Source organism: Eleginops maclovinus, chromosome 1 (genome assembly GCF_036324505.1).
Source record: "Eleginops maclovinus isolate JMC-PN-2008 ecotype Puerto Natales chromosome 1, JC_Emac_rtc_rv5, whole genome shotgun sequence".
In the NCBI taxonomy this organism is placed as follows: domain Eukaryota; kingdom Metazoa; phylum Chordata; class Actinopteri; order Perciformes; family Eleginopidae; genus Eleginops; species Eleginops maclovinus.
In genome coordinates, this window is record NC_086349.1 from 20,797,319 (window position 1) to 20,823,184 (window position 25,866).

The 25,866-nt window shown below is 41.5% G+C and overlaps 1 protein-coding gene across 11 annotated transcripts in view; it reads right to left on the reverse strand.

Annotated features, from left to right (window-relative positions):
• Positions 1 to 1,588: 1,588 nt before the first annotated feature.
• Positions 1,589 to 25,866, reverse strand: part of LOC134868461 (ankyrin repeat and SAM domain-containing protein 1A-like) — a 58,901-nt gene continuing 34,623 nt past the window's right edge. For 2 of the 11 annotated variants that reach the window (XM_063889674.1, XM_063889691.1), the window contains 12 exons: positions 20,335 to 20,404; positions 17,243 to 17,358; positions 10,591 to 10,689; positions 9,695 to 9,841; positions 9,158 to 9,265; positions 8,869 to 9,036; positions 8,624 to 8,761; positions 8,470 to 8,541; positions 8,281 to 8,367; positions 7,788 to 7,925; positions 6,259 to 6,441; positions 3,069 to 4,382 (listed from right to left, as the gene is read on the reverse strand). In XM_063889674.1, the coding sequence (XP_063745744.1) occupies positions 4,266 to 4,382; positions 6,259 to 6,441; positions 7,788 to 7,925; positions 8,281 to 8,367; positions 8,470 to 8,541; positions 8,624 to 8,761; positions 8,869 to 9,036; positions 9,158 to 9,265; positions 9,695 to 9,841; positions 10,591 to 10,689; positions 17,243 to 17,358; positions 20,335 to 20,404 (1,443 nt within the window). In that variant the 3' untranslated portion in view covers positions 3,069 to 4,265. The other 9 variants (XM_063889699.1, XM_063889683.1, XM_063889610.1 and 6 more) reach the window with 8 other exon arrangements.

Here is a 25,866-nt window from a genome sequence, read left to right on the forward strand (position 1 = left end):
ATAAGTACACACTTTAAAAAAAAACTAAATATGAAGGTCATAATAAATACGAGCCAAATACTCTTTGTAACGTGTTTATATATTTTAACTAAAAGAGAAGATTTTGTTTGCATTTTGAAAAGTTAACTTGCTTTGAACTACTTATCAATTTAACAAGAACCGATATGTAAAGTGGTCTGTACTGAGACAAAGATACGCTTTGAGCTACATAATATTAGCAGCATGCTACCACAACTCCAGACAACACTCAAGATAAGGATCATGATAATGATGTAAGCATGTTTTTGTAAATCAATTATAATGCAGTTAGTTTTGAAAGAGCAGTACTTTGTCACAAATTTCATTTATCAAACTGTCCCAAAAACTTTATCGTTAAAGGAAAAACAAAGACATCATGTTGTTGACAAGTACACTTAGCAAAATACACAAACGGGGCCCGGACTGGCCATATCAGCTTTGGTTTTGTGTTTTAAATGTTGTTGGTCAAGAAGAACCTTAAAACGTAATTTACATTTACGATTGCTTTGTGTGTAGATTATCCTTTGGTAACAACATTTAACATAATCATTAGCTTATTTGATAATTATTGGATTTTCCATAACAATATTATCTAATCTAATTAATGCGTTGTTATTACCAATCTATACATTTGATAGTTTAAAGAGACTATTTCTAAATCCATTGCCTCCTTAATGGAAAGTTGCACCATGAAATTGTGTCCTGTTTATTCTTGTGTATGCTGAAAGAACAAATCCCTCATTGCTTGTCTCACCAGCTGTTCTCTTTGTTTACAGGGTGCATGCTATGGAGAGTCTTGTGTATGTCTGTGAACAAAGCAGGCCTGTCTGCAGATATCAGCCTCACAATCAGCATGCACCGAGCCGATCTGTTTTCCAGGAACAGCAGTTCACATCTGTGACGTCTGTTGCATATCTATGAAAATGAGCAGATGTGTAAATCCATGTTTATTTCTACCTGAGGAACTCAATCTGTCGCACTGTTGACGTTTTTGTGTTGGCCCAACGACACAACATTACAAAACATTTTTCCATCCCAGCAATCATAAAACTGTAAACAAATAAAACAGCTTTAGGGTTATAACCACTGTTATAGATTATAAATCTTTCCAGTCTTTCCTGTTTCAGTGTCATAGAGATTTAAAACGCACCATCGGCCCCATTACTGAATAACTGAGAATATTGAACAAATAAAGAGAAATTAAATAACAGATCATCATTTATTTAACCATTTGGTTAACTATATGCAGCATATTGATTTGTTTCCCTTATTTATACAGTTTTCAAGGTAAATGAGTAGTTATAACTTAACAGAAGCTTGCCTTTAAATAGTGGCTAAATTAATTTTCACATGGGTATTAAGGCAACAGACAGATACAAATATATCAAAAATAATGTCAATACACAACCTCAGGGTCCTTTTGGTTGTTAACCAGCCATACTATTAAAAATAAACAACCCAAAAAAGCAGAAGGTCAGAAGAACTAGAGGTGTTCAAAATTCAATGCAAACTTCGGATGGTAACATAACACAAGATCAGTTATCGGACAAAGAAAGATTCAGAAGTCAGCTTTTCTATTTTCGCCATTTATTAGTTGTACAATTATGAAAAATAATCATAAAAAAGACTGGAAGCCCGAGATTATTTACAATCTTTTTTTCTGAAGTGAGGTCCCTCTTCTGAGTCTTTGTTTTCTCAGCCTTTTTTGTTTCTTAAATCACAGGGTATTTATTCACGATATGTTTAACTTTATAAGACATAGTCCTTTTCTCTCTTTTGACAAACGTCAAAAATTACATACATACATACATATACACATATATATATATAGATATCTATAAAAGCAAAAATCATTCAAGTATCAAAATACAGACCGCTAGAATTCATTTACAATATCATTCTCATCATTGTTGTCATCAGATTAGTCCCGAAATATCTCTCCTGATCCTAAACAATGTGCAAAAGCAGAACGGGACCAGGCTGATGGCTAAAGGTGCCGACACCAGTGAGCTGAAGACAGTAGAGTACCATAGAGTTATCGTACCGGTGCTGACAACGTACCACATATACAAACAGTTAAATCAAAAAGGACCAGACCATTTACCCATATATTTATCTGCTGAACAAAAAGTACCATTACCAGTCAACACACTGGGAGAGAGCTAGGAGAAACATGCTGTGCCCTATTGTTCTTTTCTGCATCTTAAAACTGAAGAAATACCAGGCTGCGTGGCAGGTTTGGTGAATAATCTTCTCTGGATTAACTGAACAAAGGAGCAGGGTAGGAGAGAGGGAGCTGCAGTGAATCACAGCCGATCCAGTTCCAGCATTAGGACATATTATTGTCCTCTCAAACATTTAAAACATACAGAAAAACGTTCAAATCATATAAAAGCCACCCCCATTATATTATTATTATTATAAAACAGTCTTTGTAGTGTCAGTTCCTCTGCCGTTTGAGTTTGGTTACAGTTCCTCCCGTGCAAGATTACATTGTTTATCACAGTTATACATGTATGTGTGGATGACAGTCATAAAAAGACGCTACAATGTGTGGACAAATTACCCAGGAAGGACTGTGTACCGTCAGAGTGAGGTGTCTGTGTGATAGTTTGTACCTTCGTTTCATAACACAGAAGAATGTTCCTGATCTCTGCCACTTCCCCTTTTTCTACCAGTTCTGCATTGTGGTGCTGCAGCAGGTACATTTCCTCAAAGAGTAAACACCAACTTTCTATAATTGAGGCCTCACAGGTAATGCAAATAGCACAACAAACATCGGACTCCATCACTTTCTGATGAAGATAAATGGTGTGTGTGTGTGTGTGTGTTTTGTGATGAAGTCGGGGATGTCAGGTGATCTGCAGTGATTACATCTGTGTGTCTCCAGGCCCGTGTGTTACAGTGCTGTGCTCGATCCAAGTGGTGATGTGATTCTGCCCGCATGGGAAGTTGGTCACTTTTCCAACAAAACATCCTACCAACAATGCAACAGGGCTCATCCCTGTCCTTTCTTATTGGCTGGGAGCATCCACAGTGTTCAGCTATAAGGGAGAGGACACACGCACACAAAGCAATGAGGTTAAAATAAAGTTTAAAAAACTAATGGAAACAAACGGCATGTAGGTAATCATATAATGATTAACTTTTTCACAAGCAGGCGTGAAATAATAACCTGGTAGTGATTGGCAAAACAAAAGGCAATGCTGACAGGATGAGCATAGAAGGCATTAGTCGTGAAAAGAAGAAAGAAAAAAAAGACGGAGAAGATGAATTTATTCGTACACACTTGTGGATTTGGCAAAAGTGCTTAGTCATAGTTAGTTGTCTCCAGAAGCATCAGGTTTCAAGCCTGGCGCTCTGATTGATGGACAGAGCAAGGCATGCCTTTCTTAAGACAGTTAGGACCGTCTATTTCCTGGAGCAGCAAGGACCCCTTACATGCGGGTCCTTTTCAGCTTTTATGCCCTATTCTGTTCCCCTTTTCCCCCCAAAATGCTACCGTTATTAGCTCCAAACAGACCTTATCACAGTGCTAGGATCTCGGCCTCCTTTAGCATCGATCAAACTGCTGACAGTGAGAAATGTCCCCCATAGCATCCTGTGTAAGCTCCATAACATCAACACTCTGCTACAGTTCAACTGACGCATAGTATTACACGACCAGTGCTTCAGTTTCCTCGGGAAACATGTCCATCCAGGTACAGGATGAGGGCACGGGCTCATTCTCGGTCGTGGTAAAGCAGATTTGCTCAGCACTCGGAGAAGTCAGGAGTTGAAAGATCAGAGGGAAATGCTTCAGAGTGGCCGTCGCCTAGTACAGCAGGAAAAGCACCAATAAAAGAAGATTACCAAGAGTCAAAAGTGCAATGTTGACGGGTGAAAATATTCTGGAGGAGTTCGGGAAGCATACAGGGTAAAAACGGAGAGGAGTTACAGTGAAGGTGAGTGGCAGGCTGGAAGTGTGAGTGATAGGAGCTACAGGAGGGTTGATAAAGGAGAAGGGTTGCACTCAGAATCATTGGAAAGTGAAGAAGCGGTGGTGGATTAGCACAAGGAAGGAGCAGAGCACGTAGACTGTGTCGCTGCCTGATGAAGTGTTGGCCGTAGGGAGAAGGGGGAGGACAGGGGTCCAGCCCAGAGAGAGGGAGAGGCAGAGTCACAGTGAAAGGCACACAGAACGAGGGGAAGGAAAGAGGGGTGAGACCAGGCCCAGAGGTCAGAGGTCAGGATGAAGAGGGGTCCAATCAGAATATGGTGGTCTCGTACTTAGTGCTGATAGTGCGCTTGGATTCCTTGGGGTCCACGAGCCACGTGGCGCTGCCCTGGGAGTGAGAATCCCCCTCCTGCTCTGCGATGTCCCCCTGTAAGCACAGAGAGAGGGCATGAACTCTGTTTGGCCAGTGGCCAAAAATCAAAGCATCAAAATCTGTTCTACTGAGTTTATATACATGCAGATTCACCCTGGTTAATCTTTAAATCTATAGTCTTGAATACACTCTGCTATAATGTGTAATCAGGTAGATCATTTGTTTATATATATATATATATATATATTTGTAAGTCAATAATATTTTTTGATTACCAATTTGATCCTGCTTACGTTTGTAAAGTATCATAATTCCCTTGTTTCATTTCATTATTATTATTATTATTATTATTATACATTTTTGTGTTAATGTTTTACAGGTTCGAAATAAATCAAAAAATGCAATTAATCATGAGATTCATTTTTTACAGGCTTTGTGAGTCACTCTCAAACCTTTTCCATAGTGTATTTTCAAGAAATTGTAATAGAGTGTGCCTTTTATTTGAACTGAAACACAACTTTGATCTAGTAACAATCTTCTGATAAGAACAGGAACTGGATGGCTTCTGTGTGAAAGTAGACATTACTTGTGTTACTAGCAAAAAGTCACTAGAGGGCACCAGAGTCAAAAGTAAGAGTCACCAGTCTACATGTGGCTAAGTGTGGGAAAGACATTTACCAACACATTTATTTATTTTAAATCTACACTTAAACATACAATAACAGCAATAAACATTCACAAAGAAAAGCACGGCGTGAAAACACAAACGGACGATGTTGGGGGTTTTAATGCAGTGAGAAGGTAAAAAAGAAATAGGAGGGAAGAGAGAGAAGCAAAGCGTGAGAGGATGGAGATGAGGCAGCACCTGGGCGGCAGGGCTGCCATAGTGCAGCGGTACGTAGGAGGGACGATGGGTGGTGCAGGTGTAACAGTAACAGCAGCGACTGTCCAGAGGAGGAGAGTCCTGGGAGAGATAAACACGGCCAGGGCAGAGAGCGGAGAGGAAGAAGGAAAGACAAGTGCCACCGACAGGAGAAGGGAGAATAAAAAGGGGAGACAATGATTTGAGAAGCACGTGACAGAAGCTGTGATTGGATAAACTGGGAGGCTCACAGGTGTGGGTGAGTGACAGCGGGAGTGTGAGGCATTTATAAAAGTGAAAAGGTGAGGGGAATCACAGGAGTCAGAGTCACATCACTTTCTTAACATGATTCTGTCGACTTCATTAAGCAGCTGGAGATGTGCGACTGGTCCCTGAGGTGTATTTATCTCATTTATATTCAGCACAAGCTTCACTTCTTAATGGTTTTATGCTAATCGGCAGAAAGACATCCGCACAGTGTAATCATAATGAAGTGAAAAGAGGTTGACTGATACAAATGCTTTACTAATGTGTTTTGAGGGTTTGATTCAAAAAGGCTGGGAAAATGTTTCTTAAAAGATGTAATTATTACATCAGACATCAGGGTGAGTCAGTAATGTATGATATGCTACAGTTCACTTGACCTACTTTTAAAAGTCTGAAGAAGTCAAAACACCAACAACATTTGCAGTACACCCTAAAGTTCTTCTTTATACTTTAATAAGCGTAGCTGGAGTTTGACCTCCTCCTGCTTGAGTCTATCATTAGAAAACATAGCAGGTGTTCTTTTTCTCTCTGGATATTGAATTTTCTAAGTTTGATACTGCAAGGCCCCCTATAGATAAAATTCAGATGACTGCAGCCCTCACCTCTCCTCCCACATTTGCACCATGTGTGCTACACAGAGCCTGAAATGACTGCCGAATGAACAGGAAAAGTGCATTTCAGGGTCAGGAAAATATACTTCTACTGCAGGAGGGGTTGTTTTATTTAAAAGTGTCTAATACAATATCTGATAAAATGTTCATATGCTGTCTTGCGCTATATTTATGATGGATGTCCACTCACCCCTGACTTCCGTACGCCGCCTCGCGGTTTTGGTACAGGTCGGCTGGACTTGGTCTCGATGAGCTCTGAGCCGGGTCCCACTGGGAAGCTCTGGTGCTGTTTGGTCCTCTGGGCCTGCAGAGCCAGCTGATAGGCAACCTCGAAGGCCTGGCCCAGCGTCAGTATGATCTCATAGGTCAGATTCTACACAGAAAGGGAGAAAGAGGAAAAGGAGGCAGACATTTTTTAAAGTATTCTCAGCTTTGAACAACTAAATCCTTGGTTTGCATGAAGTACATATTCCATAAAACTTCTTCAAAAACAAAAGTATGTAACAAGGAGAAGTGGCATTAATCTTGAGAGCAGTGTGCAACAGCAAACAGATCCCCGCAGGAACTTAACCACAAAGCTGCGCTCTATTGTTAAACACTGACAGCTTCCAAGTATGATCTCAGACTTTAGACAGAGGATTCAAAACTCACAGTGCACCTCGGAAAGTTGAATAAGCAATCATGGTAGGAACACAGATACAGAAATCTTTTTGAAATCATCTGCATATCCTTCGCTGAGGAATCTGCCCGTGTTTACTAAATGCCCTGATTTGCCTCGTGCCTTCTGTGCCAGACAGACGTCATCAGATCTGTGTTTCCTATCTTTGTGCTGAGGATGGTAGCAGCAGTCAAATAGGGATGCAATTCCCCGATGCAAGATTATTTTACTCGTTATTTTCTAGATTAATGACGTTTTTTGGACTACAAATGTTAGAAAATAGTGAGAAAATTCCAAGGTGATGTCTGAAAATGTTGTTTTGTCAGTCCAAATCTCAAAGATATTCAGTTTAATAAGATATAAAACACAGACAAGATAGAAATCTCCATATTTGAGGAGGCGGAACTATCTTGCTTTTTTGCATTAGAAGCCACTTTAGCTTTTAATCAACTTTCAAAGATCAATTTATCAGTAAGTTGTCTGATTGTTGCAGCTTTGTGGTCAATACTGTTTAAAATAACCAATCACAGCTGTTATCCGACTGCATTAGCTATTGCTGCTCAGAGAAAGCCCCTAGTTTAAGGCCCGAAGAGGAAAATGAGCATTGTTTAACTGACTTCAGCCTGGAAAGCCCCTCGGTGCATTATGAGAAAGATTAGCAGGATAATCATCCGGTGTCAGGGGGGGCCGAGTAGTTTAATGAGGGACAGTTATCATGTCCAGAGTATCACTGTGTCTACAAGGAGGCAATCGGCACCAGCTGAAGCGTGACACCTTGAAAAAATCCCAGTCTCCAGATAACAGTGTTGACGATGCGAGCTGTCACATCTCCTGAGTGCAAGTCTGGGGCATGATGTTGGAGGAATTTAAATTTACCAGTGAAGACGTTTGTCAAGACTCACTTGAAACTCTGCTTTTATTATTCTCACCTTGTTTATGTTAAAAGGGTACCAGTAGTTTTCCCTCTTGGCAACAATCTAGATTGATTAATAGCACTGCAGGTAGAAGTATCCTTTTTTCTTTAGGCTCATTTTAATCTAGGATAATAAGAGCATCCTTACCACGTCTACTGTGCTGAACACATGGCAGTAGTGGTGGTTGGTCTGCAGGTCCTTGGTGATGTAGGCAAACGTGCACAAGTCCTCAGGGTCCTGGGCTGCACACGAAATATTCCGGATCTCATGCTCTGCGATGATGTTCTGCACCGAGAAAAGAAGCAGCATAAGACTCACTCTATAAAGACTTCATATAACAGAACATAACATCCTCATGTGGAGGAAAGTTTACGCGTACACAATAAAACCAAAACTTCCGAGACAACCTTTCAATGTCTTCTTTTATTAAAGTCAAATAAATGTCAATACAAGCACACTTGCTTCCAGTCACAACAGGAACAAGTGTGACCTAAACTTGCAGGCATGACATTTAAAATCACAGAAAAGAAGCAGTGGGATTTATGGCTGTAACGCTCACAATATTACAAAACATGCTGCTTTTTGCACAAGGCATGCAGGGTCAAGATATTACGTTTCACACTGAACATAATGTAGTTACCTTATTGGCTGCATCAATAAACTTCACACCCTTATAGGTGATGGACAGGACGATTGTGGGGACTTTCCTCATTTGTTCGGTTGACCTCTGGAGGAAAGAAGGACATATAAAGAGTAAGATTAATTATTGCTCACTCATAAAAAAATATGCATTATGATTTGTGTTGTTGAGATTGGAGAAGTAATTTACCCGCATTTTGGCACAGGCATCCTGCGTGGACTCTGTTCCCCGTAGCTCCTTAATAAGCATGGAACCGAGGTACTGTATGAGGGAGAGAAAAGGTTGGTGAATATATTGAATAAAAAATGCATCATATAGGAAGGACAAAGAGCGATAGACATACACTGGCTTCGTAGGCGCAGGACTCAAAGATGAGTTTCTCAGGTTGATGGTGCCAGTTCTGCACCGGGGCGTATGGTGTTGCCAGGCTTGGCGGTCGCAGGGTCAGACGGGGCTCTCGAAGCCTCTCATCATACCGATCCTGGGAAAGGAAAATATGATGATAAGACTGGCAGTGGCCCACTTAAATCACTACAGGAAGGTAATATAGGACATAAAGTACTGCTGAAGGGAAAGACGTAAACATACATGTGATCGGTGACGTTCACTCTGATATCTTTGGGCGTCATAGTCACTTTCTGGCACTTTTTTCCTCCCAGGCTCTCCTACTGGCAGCAGAGGGTCCATTGAGCGTCCTGTGTAGGGGTCCATCTGACTGAGGGGGGATGAGGACTGGGATCCAGGCAGGTCTTGGCACTGCAGAGACAGAATTAGACACTGTTAGTTGTCAAACCAAGCAAACTGAGTCTGGGGGGAAGGTAAACCATTTACATTCAACCTTTAGAAGTTTTCGTTAAAACAGTGTGAAGGTTCTTACCCTGATCTGAGACAAACGGGGAGGCTTGACTGGAGGTTCCTCGTACGGCCTCTCCGCTAACGAAGCAATGATGCGTTTTCTGTGACCAAGCAGGGAGATCTTTAGCACCTAGAGAACAAAGGACAATATCATGTGATCATGTGGAGCATATCTCAAGGAAGCAAAGGTGCTGGAAAGTTGGAAGAAGACCAAGACACTGCTAGTAAACTCGTCATATAAAAACCTTCAAACCGCCGTAAATGTGTTTTTAATAACTTTCACTAATGCATCCTTGTTTACAGCTTAGAAAACTAACTAGTGACAATTAAGTTTGGTTCCTAAAAAATAGGTATTCACTCCTCATGGGTCTACCTTAAATACAACTGATTTGTTTTCTGATCTTCTTCCCAAATATTTAACACCAGAATTCTGTGTATTCATGTCCCTCAAACTAAAGCTGGAGTAAACTGTCCAACTTGTCTCGTATCCGGAAGTTTCTCTAAAAGTAATTTCACCCTCTGATACTCCTCACAGTCTGCGTGCGTCACTGTGACTCACATTGACAATCTCCAGCTCCCACAGGTTTTTGACACAGTCCAGAGTGCGGTAGCCGCTGGTCAGGAAGTTGTGCAAGTACTCGTGCAGACCCAAGTTCTCCAGCCAGGTGGAGATGGAGCCGCTGCCGTCACAGCCCAGAGCTTTCACCTGCAGGACAACACCTAGTCATTCACTGAGGCTGCTCTAATAACATATTTAATATTACTGCATTTACAGTCCAATTAAATAAATGAAATTACAGCAATACTATAGCTAAATTGTACTTTAGGTAGTTATGAGTATAATTAAAGGTATGTTAAGGTATGATTTTACTTTATTATTAGGTTTGCAGTATTGATGCATCAAGGTTTAAGTATAATTTTATTGTTGTGGCTCGTTGAGTGGGGAAAATGGAAAAATAATAAGAGAAAACCAAGATTTTGACTTCTCTCTTTTTTTTTTCTTATTGGATAATCTTAGTTATTTGAGCCTCAAAAACCAGACAGTCATTTGAATTAAAATAACTGAATGTTTTTAGGGGAAATGACTTTTCAAAACAACTCTTGACAACTAAGATACGTGAAATTGGACACATGACCATGTTGTTTTGCTAAGGCATAACAATCAAAATAAGTTAGAATCCATTGGTTTAAACCTTTAACAATGCGTGGTATTGTTGAAGCTCATTATTCACTGACTACAGTCATTATATATAAATAAATATAAACATAGAGTAGTAAAAAGTAGAACATTTCCTCGTCTGTAGGGGAGTAGAAGTATGAAGTAATAGTTCTATAGGTGCACGTTTTTCCATTTATTCAGGAGAGATTAGCACCTTGTGATAATAGACGGAAGAAAATAAATCACGTGACGCAACGCTGGGATTAGTATTGAAGTTACAATCAATGATTCCTCACCTTAGGTAATGAACGTGCCGCATGCAGGATCTTCTTCCTGTGGCTCGGGTCTGTGATCCCAATCTCTCTCAAGTCCTGGTCCTCCATCACATTGCTCCCCTATAGAAGAAAATACAAAAACAAAACAGGATCTCTGTTAAATTATATAAGCCTGCATTTCAAAAGGATAACACTGGCACCGGCGCCTGTATTTAAATAAGTATTTAACTGAGCAGTACATGCAAGAGAACATAAATGAAGGGATGTATTTCAGCCAAAACGTATTGGAACTTATAGATAAATGCAGACTAGCTGATGCTTGAGTATTGATCACACGTAATGCCACCTTTGCAGAAAACGGTCAATTAATCTCGAGTGACATCTGTAAATTCGTCCCTGGGACCCGACCTAGTGACTGTAGTAGGGGAGCCACATCGATAACCTCTCAAATCAGATGTATGTGTTTGGGGGAGGGGATTGACGCAGTTGTGTGTGAATAATGGTCACCCCCATCTTTTGTTACACACTGTATCAGCTTTGAGACAGCGTGGCAGGTAACGGATAACGGAGAAAGGAGCAATCACTCAGTGTCAGAAGTGCCGAGTGGTCAGCTATATGAGATGGAGGGGTAAAATGCCACAGCATCGATAGTTAACTGTAACTGATGGCTGCAGAAAATCAAAACATCCTGACGTGTGAAGGGAAAGCCTCTATTTCAGCAGGGAACATCACTCATTAGCGGCGTCCTGTTAGCTCAGCTAGTGGTCAGAATAAATGAGTTAAAATAAATCATTACTACTCCGGTGATCAGTTAGGAGTCAGGAACAGCTTCAAGTTGATATTGGGTCAACAACTAAATCTCATGTTAGAGTACCATGATGCTTTACGGGAGATGCTGCCTCAGACTAAACTGTGACGGCTCAGGACACATGTGGCTGACTCTTCAAAATCAAGTTAATCTGAAGACACACACGCACGCACGCACGTAACGGGATGGAAGGTGTCTGGAGGTCAAACCTGACAGCCTGTTTTTCATGCAGACGCTGTACATGCAAACAAGGGGTGGAAAGGGTGAGGAGAGGGTGAGGAGCGGAGTTGTCAGTGAAGGTAAAAACTGCAAAGTAATCTGTGTAATGTTGTTTGTAAGATCACAATGTTAAGTGCAATTTGATTCCCTGATACCCAGTTCTACAATGGAAAGTCATTCATAGAGTCTGTGTGGGAGGTTTTTGAGAAAGGATTTAATAATAAACAGTCAGAAAATGACCGAAAAGGAACCGAACAAAGACATAAAAAATAGACAAAGAGAAATAGAAAGAGAAAAGATAGACGGACTGAAGCTGCAGCCCTAACTCACATAGCTAGACATGTCGTTGTTGGAAGTTGAGCCGATTTTAAAGTTTTATTTCAATCCATATTAAGCCTGAGAAAGGTTGTTTGATTAATCCTCTACTTGATTAACATCTGCAACCACTTATAGTGTTATCTTTCCACGCAAAAAAGCTCAACATAATCTAGTTTCAGATTATAAAATGAAAGGATTTGCTGCTTTTCTTTATCATATGTGAAAGTAAACTGAATATCTTTCTGGTTTTCGACTGTACATCTGCCAAACAAAACTAAGTTATATATAAAATGTTGATTTCCTAATGATTAAAATGATGCAGCAGGACCAAAACAGAAACAGAAAGACATAATTAAGGACAAATTAGTAGCAATACGAGTGCATAAGCTCCGACAGATGTTATGTCATATATGGTGAAATGCGGCCCTAGTTAGAGCTCCTTTTGAGCAGCATAAGACATTGTGACGCATCTCTTTTGGTTCCCTAATGCCTTGTGACGACTTAAAGCCCATTATCTGTGAGCAGCAACACACCGATCCATGCCTCTCCAGCTGAGGATTGAAACTATTTGGGGAGCTGGATGGATAATAGCGCTTTCACAGTGCACGGATCATTGCGTTACTCTCCCACTGGAGATTAACTGATAAATGGCTCTGTGGGGGAAATGCAGTTCGAAGAGACTGAATCCACAGTCTCTGCTTACACTCCCCGACGTGTTTCCTGTACTTTTTACTTTTAAGTAGATGTGTTTTAATGCAGCTATCTGGTTTCCTGTGCGAGCGCCTGCTTTATGATTTGTTGCACCCAAAGTTTTCTGTTTATTGAACTTCATATAGAATTTAAAAAGCCGTTTTTGTAATCCATCACGGAGGTAAGCACAGGCAAGAACACATTTAAATAATAATGGGCTTTTCCACTGCAGATTTTGAAGTGTTTGAAGTGAAAAACCCCAAATATATTACGAGAACAAAAAGTTTTCGAAATGACCATTTGGGCCATGTGGATTTAGTTGAGACACTAGAGATGAAATGAGTCCATTCATTAATGTGCTATTTAATTTACCAAGTATCAATTACCAACTATTTTAATACTAATTGATTTAATGTTTAAGGCTTTTCTCAAGTAAATAAAAAAGGCATGATTCCTCACTGCCTTCTCCTTCAGTTTGGTATTTTTGTCAATTTAATATACTTATTTGATAATGAATCATTAAATATAAAATAAAATTATTGACCAAAATCTGCAGATTCAGACCTAACTCGCATAGCTAGACATCTGGATTTTGGATTAGCACAACTTGGGTTAAAAGAGTAGATCTGTAAACTAGATGGTTTTGTGTCTGTGTGTAAGGCCGCATCCATCTCTGCCTTCCCCTCTCGTCATTAAAATGCAGCTCTCTCCTCCGTTTCAGAGAGCAGCCACACAGCAGTCCCTCTGGTTTAAAAGCACTTTGAATTCAGGCCAGGGGCTCGAGGGCACGGCTCACTCATTCTGACTAAAGGACAGCTAACCAGCAGCAGAGAAAGTCATACTTTGTCATACTTAACAGGCCGTAATAAGACAACACAGGCCTATTAAAAGCTGACAGATGTGCATAGATAATAAAAAACATGTTTTCAAATTAATGTATTTAATCAATTCCTGCACAAATGGTTTTTTTATGTGTAAACTATTCATCAGCACCATTACACAAGCAGCAAAATCAATTAATCTATTCCCAATCCTTAGCCTCTATTGCATGAAGCCATTACTGAGTTTCCAATTTGTCTGCAGGCTCTGATGGCATTGACTCTCTCTGACATTTGCATCTATTTGATGGTAGAAAATAGCAACAAGGACCGAATACCTAGCGGAGGAAGAGCTGAAGTATAAACAGATGTTGCGTCCTCTGATGCTTTAATCATCATCGTGAAACTAAAGGATTGAAATCAAGCTCTGATTCACCTCTACTGACATGAACTAACGTAAATTAGTCCTTCTCTAGCCGTCTTTATGAGCATAAAACCAAGTCTTGTCGCAGCAGACTTTAATCAGTGCCTAGAATACAAACTAAATTTGAGCTCCGTTGGCTGACCCTGTCACAGCCGACGACACAGGCAGAAGAAGCTGAGCTCAGACGAAGAGAAGGGAGAAAAAAGAGCTGATTCGTTTCAACAGGCATTACCGGCGAGTACCATGGAGTGCTGGAGTGCAGCATGGGCTTATTTCATCGGTACATTTGCTCCATGAGTCGATAAAAAGCATCTAATTGGTTTCAGAAGAGGCTTGTCTCTGCTTTGGTGCTTGAACACAACACAATCACTGCTGTTATTGATCCACTTCTGGGGCGAGCCTGCAGGATAGACGGAGATCACAGCAGTCCGACGGGCAGAGTAAACACTGTTAAATTAATGATCGCACTGCACAGCGGACATGCTGTTTCAATGCGACACATACCCATGGGCAAATTAAAAAAAAGCTAAATATTCTTTGACAGAGATTGCCACAGTGAGCTGCTCAGTTTACAGTTTTACCGTACTATCTTTTTCTCTTTTTGCTAGCACTTAAGTTTGACTTCCTAATGTCTATCATACAAGCTTGATAACATCAGAGATATTAGGCTGTGTTATCTCAATAATTAGACTTTAGTAAGCCATGATTCTGTATTTTTTTTATATATCCATACACACCAAGCGTATGTGTGAATGCAAATATATGTGTTACATATACATAAATATAGGCTGAATAAATATAGATTCAAAATGTGCAATAACGCATTTCCTAATCCCTTTTTCTTATATATTAACTATTAAACATGTTGAGCTCCATAACTCTGTGGCTCAGTGGCTTGAACCACTAATAAAATTTGACCAAATAAATCTGTCTTGTAACTGTGCCAACGAGGCCTGCTCCTGGTCTCTCCACCTGACTGCACAAAAGCACATTAAACACAATTGGAAAAGTTGGGCAAAGATAAAAGGTGATTCAGTGGGTAACTCTCATTTCCTAACAGGACCAATTTGTGATTCTTTAAAAAAGAGTCCACATTTACTGAGAGAAGCACAAGCTGTTTAAAGCCTGCAGCTTTTTTTCCAAATCCTCCAGCGATTTTAGGAAGCCAGGTGGTCTGTAAGCCGTGTTTAAAGATAGAAAGAGAGGCAGCTCTCTGCTTTGAAAAAAAGTATTCAGGCTAAAGACGAGTGTGAGAGTGAAAGACAGTAGGAAGATTAAACCTCGAGAGGCTTCAGCACAGAATAAAACATGCATGTTGATGTCGCTCGGTGGGAATGAAGGGATAGATATTGGAATGCTCTGCTGTTGTTTATGTAACGTAAGTTAAGGATTAATCATGTGAGTATCAGTGTATGTACGCTGAAATAAGTCTAACACAGCTATAGGTTAAGTCCAAGAGCACAAAACGTTCTAATCTATTGGTATTCATGTTTCTAGTGTTGTTGTTCTATCCATACCATTACACTGTTGCTTAGAGGACAACATATGCTCACCAGAGACCCGGAGGTCCTAATTTACAATATTTACAAGTCTAATTAACACTGTAATTAAAAACAATAATCAAGATGACCTTCATTCGGCACAAACATGGACCACCCCTCAGTGTTATCAGCGACATATCATCCCTACAAACAAGGACAGACCAAATAACCACCTGTGACCCTTTAAACTCCGTCAACAGGGAGAGGGGGAACAATTCAACTCAAGATGAACTACAAGTAACTTCATCACTATTGTAATTAATGAATGAAAGATGGCTCTTCCTCATAAAGTTTTATGCCCTCTTCTGTGCTCTGTTTTAAATGACTGCTGCATGATTTTTAAGGGTTTAATCATTTCATAGTCTGTTGAAATATGGAGATTTAACATTTTTGACCCCTGGAAAACGATCTTCCAGGCACACAGAAACCATCTGTTGGATCATAAAAACAGTTTAGTGCATTATTTGATAGAAACTGATCCTATATAACAGGGTTTGCTTTGAGGTTTAGGTAGGTAACACGTTGGGACCATATTAAGGAGTGACAAGGTTACAAATGTGGCTTTGTTTGAGATTGTGACAAAATGACTTTGCCAGTTATACATGTTATGCATTTTAAGTGAAATCTAATTCGTAGTTATAAAACAGTTTTAATAAGACCAAAGACCAACGTTTTGTCAAGAGTCTGGCTTCCAGAAGCACTGGTCATGACAAATAAGGAATATAATTCATCTATGCACAGGCAATAACGTTTAGTATTCTCTTCATGTCTTTAGCAGAGACACAGTTCAGAGACAAAACACATGTGTTACAGTTAAGTGGGATGGCTGTGTATGGTTTAGGATTTCCACCTTTAGGTCTCTTTAAAAAAAAAGAGCTACAGCAGCTCACATACCATCTAATCTATGCTTTTATTCAGGATGAAACCCAGCTAACACATTGCTCTTTGAGTGTCACAGAGAAGGTGTTGATAGGCCTGATGGAGGAGGAAAGAGGTTTCATCTTGACACACAAAGCGTCTGTCTCATTTCCAACATGCCCACTGGCTCAGCCTACCAGCTGGGTCTCTCATTCTCTCCTCCATCAGTCCTCATTACTGACACGAGCCACAAAGCCAACTCGTGGTGGCGTCGCACACTGTGAGCTCCATCAACTTGTCGGATTTGCAAAAGCATCCCATTGCTCACCGAGACGCTCCTTCATTCTGGCCGGGCTTCAGCTGCTTCTCCGGCAGCCGGCCCACTGACTGTAAGTGAGAGGCCACGGACAGCGGGCCCCTGAGACGGAGACAGACTGTCTGAGAGTCTGAGAGTGCAGCTTAAACCTGATTCAACAAGCAACAGGGCCTAATGATATACACATTCCCCTAAACTAAATATTTGACACAAAGATAAAACTGCAAATTGTCTGGTTGAGTGAACCTGTAAATCTAGCAGGCATCAGTGAATGCTCTGCCGGAGAGCCGAGATGTAAAGTTCTGACATTGAATCACGCACTGAATATTAAGATCTTTATAAAGTTTGTGATGATAAGTGAGATATAAAATGATGTGCTGAATACACAGTTCCTATAGCAATATATTGCAGCAGCTGCTTAAAAAAAGACTCAGAGACCAGAGAGGTCGTTACAGGATTTTGCCTAATTGAACATTAGAGAAAGCTAATGGGATCATCTCACAGCTAATGGGGGAGGCATCAATTGGATTAATACACAAAGACACAAAGTGGGGTTAAGTAGGAGTAAGCAGTGAAAGACAGGAGAAAAAAGATCATGAAAGTGAAGAAAGACAAAGAAAGAAAGTAAATTAAACAGCGAAAAGCATAAAGGTAAACTTTGACAGGGAGTGAGGAACTCACCATGTAGTGCAGGTCATCGAAACCATTGAGGAGGAGTTTGCTCTCGTACTGCGGCAGCCCCACATGCTCCAGCCAGTCGCCCACAGGCTGGTCCAGCAGCCGGCCCGCAGCACCTGCTGACAGGGGAAAGCGCTTCAGGAGGGAGAAACCTTTCAGCCGGTAGCAGCGGCACTCTGAGGACGAGACGTGGCATTGCCACATCATTCTCGGCCAGCAGAGCCGAGCGCATCCGCAACAGGAAGCAGGCGGGGGAGACAGTGTCCTCTGTGGACAGGGCGTCAGCTCCCGCAGGGCAGCGGGGGCCGAACCACAGTCACCCAAGATGGCTAAAAGTACCCCTGATCTCAGGGGTGAAGGAGGAGATAAATGGCTTTGAGCTGGAGGACTACCAGCTAATATCAACAGAGATCCTAGCTATGACAGTCAGTCGGGGACATGCCCAGAATACATCAACAATCAACAAGACGCTGCATCACTTCACAGTTTCAACGTCACAAACCGCTCATATCCAACTTGGGAAAAAAGTGAAAATGTCCAGGGTCAGGAGGTAGCATTTTGTGTCCACAGATAAAAGCTTTCAGCTGATTTAGTGAAGCTCCAGTTTTGTTATGAAGACAAACCCAGAGGGGGAGAAACACCTTACCCCAGAGAGGGTGATGTGTCTTAGCAACATGGAAAGTTCTTAGGAAATTCGTCATTAATTATTGAACAGGCACTATGATTTAAAGACCCAGCCTGCTCGGCACCACGAACAATCCAGACACGAATCTACCTGAGAACATTACAGCATCTGTCATGAGCTGAGATGGATTGAGGCAAAAAGCTACACTGATGGCTGTCAGCAGCCAGGAGGAGCCTAACCCTGTACGAAGACAGATGACTGCCTCTACATATTACTGGTACAATTCAACACAATTCAGAAGCAAAAACACATGTTCTGCGCTGGGATTTCAGCCATCACACCCTTAAATTACCATTAACTTTTAACTTGATAAATGAGTAAATGTGTTTTCTGTTGATAGGAAAGAGATATGTATTACCTTTATTTGCTTTCCCTTTAGGGCAACACATCAAGTAAGCTGACCAATAACAATAACAAACAATCAGAGATCAAAACCTAAACTCAAATGATTAGTAAAATGCAGATAAATCTTCTTTTTCCCTTTCAGTGTTTTCATCATCTATTCAACTTGGTGCAAAACCAATCCTGTTTCAGAGGAGGGTCCCACGTCATAGATCCCATTCTGGTCGCTGCAGAAGCTTGGAAATGTGTCAGGAAGAAAAATGAATGAAAATCCAGTTGAAGGATCCCACAAGCTACTTTAACGCATACTTAAGAAATAGCCGGCCCCCACAATGAACTCCGGAAAGAAAGACTGCTTAAACTGTCTCCTCAGTCTGGGACAGTCTGTGGGATGCGGTCAAGTCCACTTTCCTAAAAAAAACAAACATCTGTAGTTCACTCTGAGCTAAAAAGGAAACACCTCATCCTACACATGCCGCGGCGGCGTCCTTCTATTGTCCTGGCTGTTCACAATTCTGCTGCCTGCAATATTTCTTTCCTCCCTTACTCACTCTCTCTCTCCCCTCATTGCACGCTTCCCCACCCCTCCCTCCCTTCCCTACTCTCTCTCAAATACTGCAGGTGGCTGCTCTATGTCAGTGCGAGCTACCGTTCCCATCTACAGACCCCCCACCCTCCTTAATACGTGCAGTTAAGATTGAATATAAGTCTGTCTCTTTTCTCCCTCCTCCATCATCTCTTTCCCTCTGATGTGGAAGTGAATCAGTCGAGAGGAAAGAAAGTATGAGAGATTGCAGGCTCAGACCCAATCAGCTAGAGACTCCGCTGCACTCCAATCAACACAGAGAGGAGGCGAACACTGGTCTGAATCAGAGTGGTGAGTGGGGGTTGCATCGAAGATCTTCTCTAGCCAGTCACTTGATGGCCTCCTGACAGCAGCGTCTCTGAGACAGAGCTGTGGCTTTAGGATTAAGTCTCACGGATTCAGACATGGTCAGACCAGACAGATGCTAGAGCGCTAACTACTTCACTGCAGTGGTCTCAGTTTTCCTCATGTCCATAAAGCAGAATGAGCTCATCCCGCAACATGCTTACTGGTTAATATTTAAACAGCTACCTCCAGTCCAGGGCATAACAAACCGGAGGGCTACACAAAAAGAAAAAACGTGGCGTGAAACCACTGCATTGCTTACATAAGACACAATGTGGCTGAGGAAAAGTGTGACCTGGAGGTGAATGATGAATGTGAAAGCTGAAGGGAAGGAGTCAATTGTTTGGGTTTACTGCAGCAGCTCCCAGGGCAACATCCATCAAATATAACGACAGGCTTCGTAAAAGCCTATAGAATATCAGGAGAACAGGTACACAATCCTTTAAAACCAAGACATTACTTTACAGAGAGCAATTTCACAGAGTGTCTCTCAGGCACTTTGGTCTTTCAGATAATAATACTCCTGATACTTTCAGAGTAAGGTTTAGAGACTGTACTTAAAAGCAACCTGGTTTCCATCACACACAAGAGAGCGACCACTGCTTTGAAACAAGAACAAGCCGAATAAATCCAATAAGTCTCCTTTGTATTTTTCTTTACCGCATTCAAAAGAGTTTCCTGTCTTCCCTCAGGTGCTGCTAATGCCATACCTCTCCTTGTCTGTTCTATTAAAAAACAGACTAACTGTCTACCAGCATTACACTTTCTATCTAACTGTCTGTTGCTAACTGAATCGCAATTCGTCTTGGACGCCTTCCTTATCGACTGCGCATCCCAGGCAACTGATTTCCCATGGGCCCAACTGTCAAACTACTTGGAGGATGATACTAAAGCAAATCCAAGTATGTATAGTACAAGATAGTACAAGAGTGCAAATGTTAAAGAGGACATGTGCAGCACAAGCTTGATAAAGGTGTTGAGGAAAGGCAGGCAAACAAATGCATTCTCAGTCGGCCAAAGTAAAAATAGATACGGTCAGCATGAGGTGAAAAAAATCACAACATAGGCACAATTTCTATGTGTTGAATTCTAATTAACATTTAACAGCATGAAAGGAGGTTGATGTTTATACTCTACCTGGTGTAGCATATTGCTGATCCCTGGAAAAATCGATGCCAGCACCAATCAGTGTCATGATCTTCTCGATCTGAGGACAGGAACAGAAGAGAGAGATAAGAAGCTGCAGGAGCAATTGTAGTTTAGCCTCCACCTCTCACCATAAACACACACAGAGAAATGCCCCCATGCCGCAAACACTTAACCACCAAACATTACCGTCTGCCTGCAAAAAGGAAATACCGGCGTTAAAGATAAGTGAGAGAGAGATCATTTAAAGTGCTTTTATGGATCAGAATCAGAAATACTTTATTTATCCCAAACTGGGAAATGTTTTTGTTGCAGCAGTGAACGGAGACAGAAATAATAAAGAATTTGAAGGGCATCTGAAGCAACTGCGCCGTGGTTGATTGCATTTTTATCTCATTTATTAAATGTGGCCTCAGCATTAAGCTTGTTTATATTGGCTCTTGGCTGCAGGTAGCTGTGTTTCATCCAAAGCAAAACTCATTTACAAAGGATGTCTAAAAAATCTGATCACAAAGCAGAAAGTTTTGTCAGGGCAATCAAACTAAAAGAAAAAGGTGTCAAGACTAAGAAAACAATACAGAAACAGGTGATTTATAGTTTCCTTTCATTTACAAAGAGAGAAAGTAGTTCTCTGACTGTCATAAAGTCACTCCAGTAACTCTTTCACACCTGTTGATTCAAAGTAAAGAAGGAGTTAAAGAATACACAGAGAGCCTAGGAAGAAGGGGCAATACCTATAACTTTAAAGATACCCAGATTCCCATGTTTTACTCCAATATTTGCATGCATTTCTACAGAATGCATGTGACTATTACTGCTGCTTTTTCATCAAGCATGGTCCCTGACATTCACGTGTCAAGGACAAAATGAACATTTCCTTGAAAAGCGTTCATGAGGGCACTGAAGCAGCAGAGGGCAATTGAGATGCAATATTACACCTGTCACAGCACAGAAACATGGCTCCCCCTTTCAACCTATCCATGGTACGCATGGACATTGAGTGCAGAAAACTCTTTACCATTGCTTTTGAAAGAATTTCATCTGAGGCAAAAGTCCTGGCTGCTTCAGTTAGAGCCATGAAAAATAATATATCCCATTATTATAATTATAATACGGCATCAGGAGGCAAAAGACATAACATTTGCTAGGATCTCATCATCAAAAGTATGTTTAGATTTGAGTGTCTAAATGAAAAGAGGAATGTCAGAGAGAGAAATCCAGCTTTGAAGAATCATCCATCTATCTTTCTGTGCTGCTGTTAGACCGGATAGTAAATGTTAAATCAGAGCTTCTGGACTTGCTTAGAAGAAGAAATGAATAATCACTGAGATTATATCATTCAAAAAGACTTCATGAAACCTGAAAGGATCCCATCTACCTCTACAGAGCATGCCCCAGAACAGGACAGAGCCAAACCCCAGAAAGGACCAGGAGATATTATTACATGAGGGATGCATTTCTTACGCTGTCAAAGGAATTAGATCTTCGGTGTTTGTCGGTGGAGGAAGTCGAAGGTTTCTGCTAAAAGAGAACTCAAGGTTTTGGTATGCCTTTCTACCTGCTACCTAGCTGCCAGCTTTTATATGGTAAAACGGAATCAAATCAGCCCGTTTTATGTAAAGATACACTACACAGTACAGAAAACATTCAACTGAACACAGACATGGAAATTGGACATGTCTAGAGAATGAAAAATGAGTTTGTTATGATAAAATCAATGATAGAATCCATCGTCCTGAAGATCACACACTACGCTGAGCATATCTTATACACTGCCTTCTCTGTTATTTTTAGATTCAACATTATTCCTAAGCACATCAGAGGAAAAAAAAACAACTAATTCTGGTAAGAAGTGAGAGACAAAGTGGATCACAACATTTGAGTTATCCATCTGCCCGGTGTTACTTCTCCATACTGTTGATTAAAATATACCATAATGACCAGATGGCACATTAGTCAAACAAGCTCCGTTTATCATCCCCACATGTTCCCTACATCAGTGATTAAACAGAAGAGCGGACGATGAATCGGCAGCTCTTCTCCTACCTGAGGAATGACTGAGCAAAGAAGGGTGAGTCGGCAAAAAAAAGGTACTGTTTTCAGAGAGCGTCTCTTCATGCGTCGCTGGTTTCATTTTGCTTAACCAAACAGAAAATACTCTCGCCGTACTCTCACTTAAAAGCAGGTATAAGTCGTGTAAACAGCTGGACGCCAGGGTGCTTGGTTTTAATATTTGAGAAATAATGTCCAATAATAAAGTGTCCTTATGTGACGTTGGGTGTAGCGGCTTTTGCTTCCTTTTATTCTCCCACATTTTGGGAGGTGGAATTCTTGTGGAAAATCTGATAAGAAGATCTTGTATGTTGTATGTACAAATAGTTAAAGACTAACAGCATCGTTTATTTAGAGTTGTGTTCCTCGACATGTAAAATAAATCCAATATTCATCCTCTTTTAGCCACTGACTTCCACTTTCTGATGAAAATACCTGGCTCTTTAGCTGCCAAATGCTCCTCTATGTTCATCAGTGAGTCGCACATGGTGCCTGCCAGCCTGGTGCTGAGCAGGGGCAGCAATTTGATGTCGCTCCCATAATAACCGCAAGTATTAGGCATTAGCAGGACAATTAGTCAGCTGCTGATGTACACTGGTATTAATCAGGGGTCCAATATGTAAAAAATCACACACACGCACACGCACACACACACACACACACACACACACACACACACACACACACACACACACACACACACACACACACAGCAGTGATAATGAGGGCAGGGGACAGTGATCTCATCTCATAAAGTGGCCACGGTCTTTACTGAAGGGGGAATGATCCTCCTGTCAGTGGCATCCCTTCCCAGCAACGAGCAGTATATGGGGCAATGAAAAATTGACGATTCAAATGCAAAGGTTGTTTCTACCATGTACTTTTAAACACTGAAGCAGAGGTTGATATATTAATTCCCCTTCTATTGATGTATCTGCAACAACTTCAGGATACCTTTTTAAATGCCTCACACTGCACTGTATAAGAATAAAGAAATAAGGAGATTGTCTGACAGCGGACAAAGACTTCTCCTCCTAACGATGCAAGTTTGGCTGCTTTTAGTCTTGGTGTATCAGCCTAACTATCCAGTTGAATAAAAAAGGGAATACTGGCTGCTCCAGTGAGAGTCAGAAGCAGCTACCGTGGAAGGCAGGTGTGATATACTGCTGGAGCTGGGCAAATATATCCTTAACAGGAGACACGGCACAGTGCTTTCCTCAAGGTAAAACACATCCACTACAAGAAAGGAGCTTCTAAATTTCATGGTCAAGGACAAAGAAGCTCCGTGCCGTGAGAATTAATAAAGGAGAGGGAGAGGAATGTGTTATTGTGCTGAAGGATCGAATCAATACAGGGACCTGAAATGGAGAGGCGTCCATTGTGAGCTGGACTCACTATGAGCAGGGAGGTACAATGAGGAGGGTCAGGAGTCAGCGTCGAGGCGGAGGTCAACAGCTGAAGAGCCAGCAGTGATGGGAGATGGTCAGGAGATTAAAGAAACATGAACCCATTTATCATGCTTCCCACAGCGGGACAGCTACTCCAGGAAGACTGGGTTTTTTTGTTTTTTTTTACTGTGATTCTCAGCCATGAGAAACTTGAACAATGCCCAACTAAATCTCAGAGACGGGGAGAGCTAAAGGATGCCTGGCAGAGCTTGTTCGGGGTGAAACAAAAGGCTGCTGCAGAGAGAGTGTGCCCGGACCACCGGTCTCAAATTGGCAAGCTGGCACCAAAACAAGGCTTGGATGAAAACTATGGACTAGTGAATGTGTATCAGGGGAAACACAAGCACTGAAGCATCTAAAGAGGGTGCCAACACCTCAATGCCACAGTGGGACAAAGCTATGTCAGCAGTCCCATCATCCTCCTCCTAAAATAGCCCAATGTCATGCTTGTGTCCCTTCTGTACAACCTCGAAAACTTTGCGAAATTATCCCCAAAGGATGTAGAAATATATATATATATAAAACCTTCCATTAAGTTGATATCCTTTGTAGAAGTTGGAACAGAGAAGGCAGCCTCTCTTTCGTTCCAATGACTAGACAAACTCTAAGTAGTGGCTGCATGTATCAGCTCCCTGTGGCTCGCCTGTGCTTCCCCCGATGGGGATTAGAGAATAGATTGTCCCTGCTGGTTGCCCCAGGCCGTGACACACACACCCACAGCTCTGTTTGATCTCTGCAGGTCAAATCCACAAAACTTCTCTGAAACAAACAGCAAGGCCATTTGTCTCCTGACGGAAAATAACAGCTCCGCACAAATCCACAATGACTTCAAGAAAAGAGAACAAAGAGACGCAGCCCTAAGACTTTTAAATCATTTTTTCACAGAAAACACTCAAAAGTAAAAGGACAACGTGAGGAGAAGCTTAAGCTTTACCTCTCACTCTATTGTGCTGTGTTTAGCGATCAGCACATTCTCATCGAACAGCTTTAACAAGAAATATAATATCCAAGGAAATGCTAGAAAGCTTCAATTATTTCACCATTCAATTCATTCATGGCAGGTCGACAAGATTAATGATCCGCCAGTGGATCTGCAGCCTGTAAGGGAATCAATACTCACAAAAGCTGGTTTCATAGTGGAATCTGTGGAGTGCGAGCAGGAAAATGAAGTTGAATGTGAAACGAGGCTGTGGATGGCGGCCCTCTCCTTCTGTCTACAGCTCTCCCTTTCTCTCCTCCCATCTGTGGAGCTCAGTGAGCTGGCCCACACAATGTGCCCCCTGGATTGTCATCTCCAGTCTGATCCCGTGGACCAAGACCAAGCGGCATTAGCATACACAACAGCACACACCCCGCACATAGAGCACACACGAGCACACACACACACACACACACACACACACACACACACACCTCAAATGGAGAGATGCATAGGCCAAGACCCTCATGCAAGTCAAATCTCCTTTTATTGAAACCAGAGGCATCCAAGGGTGTGTGTGAAAAAAGGGAGGGAGTCACACAGATATAGAAAGAAAAAAGGAAGGAGGGTGTGAGAACGGGAATATTTAGCAAACCAGATTAAAAGAAAAGAAAGATGGTTTGTGTTTGCCTTAGGGGTGGGTTTGGTAAGGTCCCGGGACCCTTCGCCCCAAACGGTGTCACACAGCTCAGGAGAGTCGTGGCGGGCAAAATGGCTGCCAATCGCAGATAGTGCAACGGTGAAGAAAACAGTGGTAGATGCAGCCATGTGGGCCAAGGAGAGGGCAGAGAGAGGGAGAGAAAGTAGAGTTTTTCATTTTCAGGGGGACACTCCCTACATCATTAAAGAGAGTGCAGGCTAGGTTACACCCAATCAAACTTTAACTACTCTCCCCACAAACTGCTCTCATTCGAAATGCACTTTATATCGGCAGTGTGAATATTTCCATTTCAAGCTAATGCAGGCTTATTTTCTGAAAGGGAAAGAAGAAGAAAGATGGTGCCGCTCGCCTTTTCCTTTCAGCACTGAGCTCAAAGGCATCCG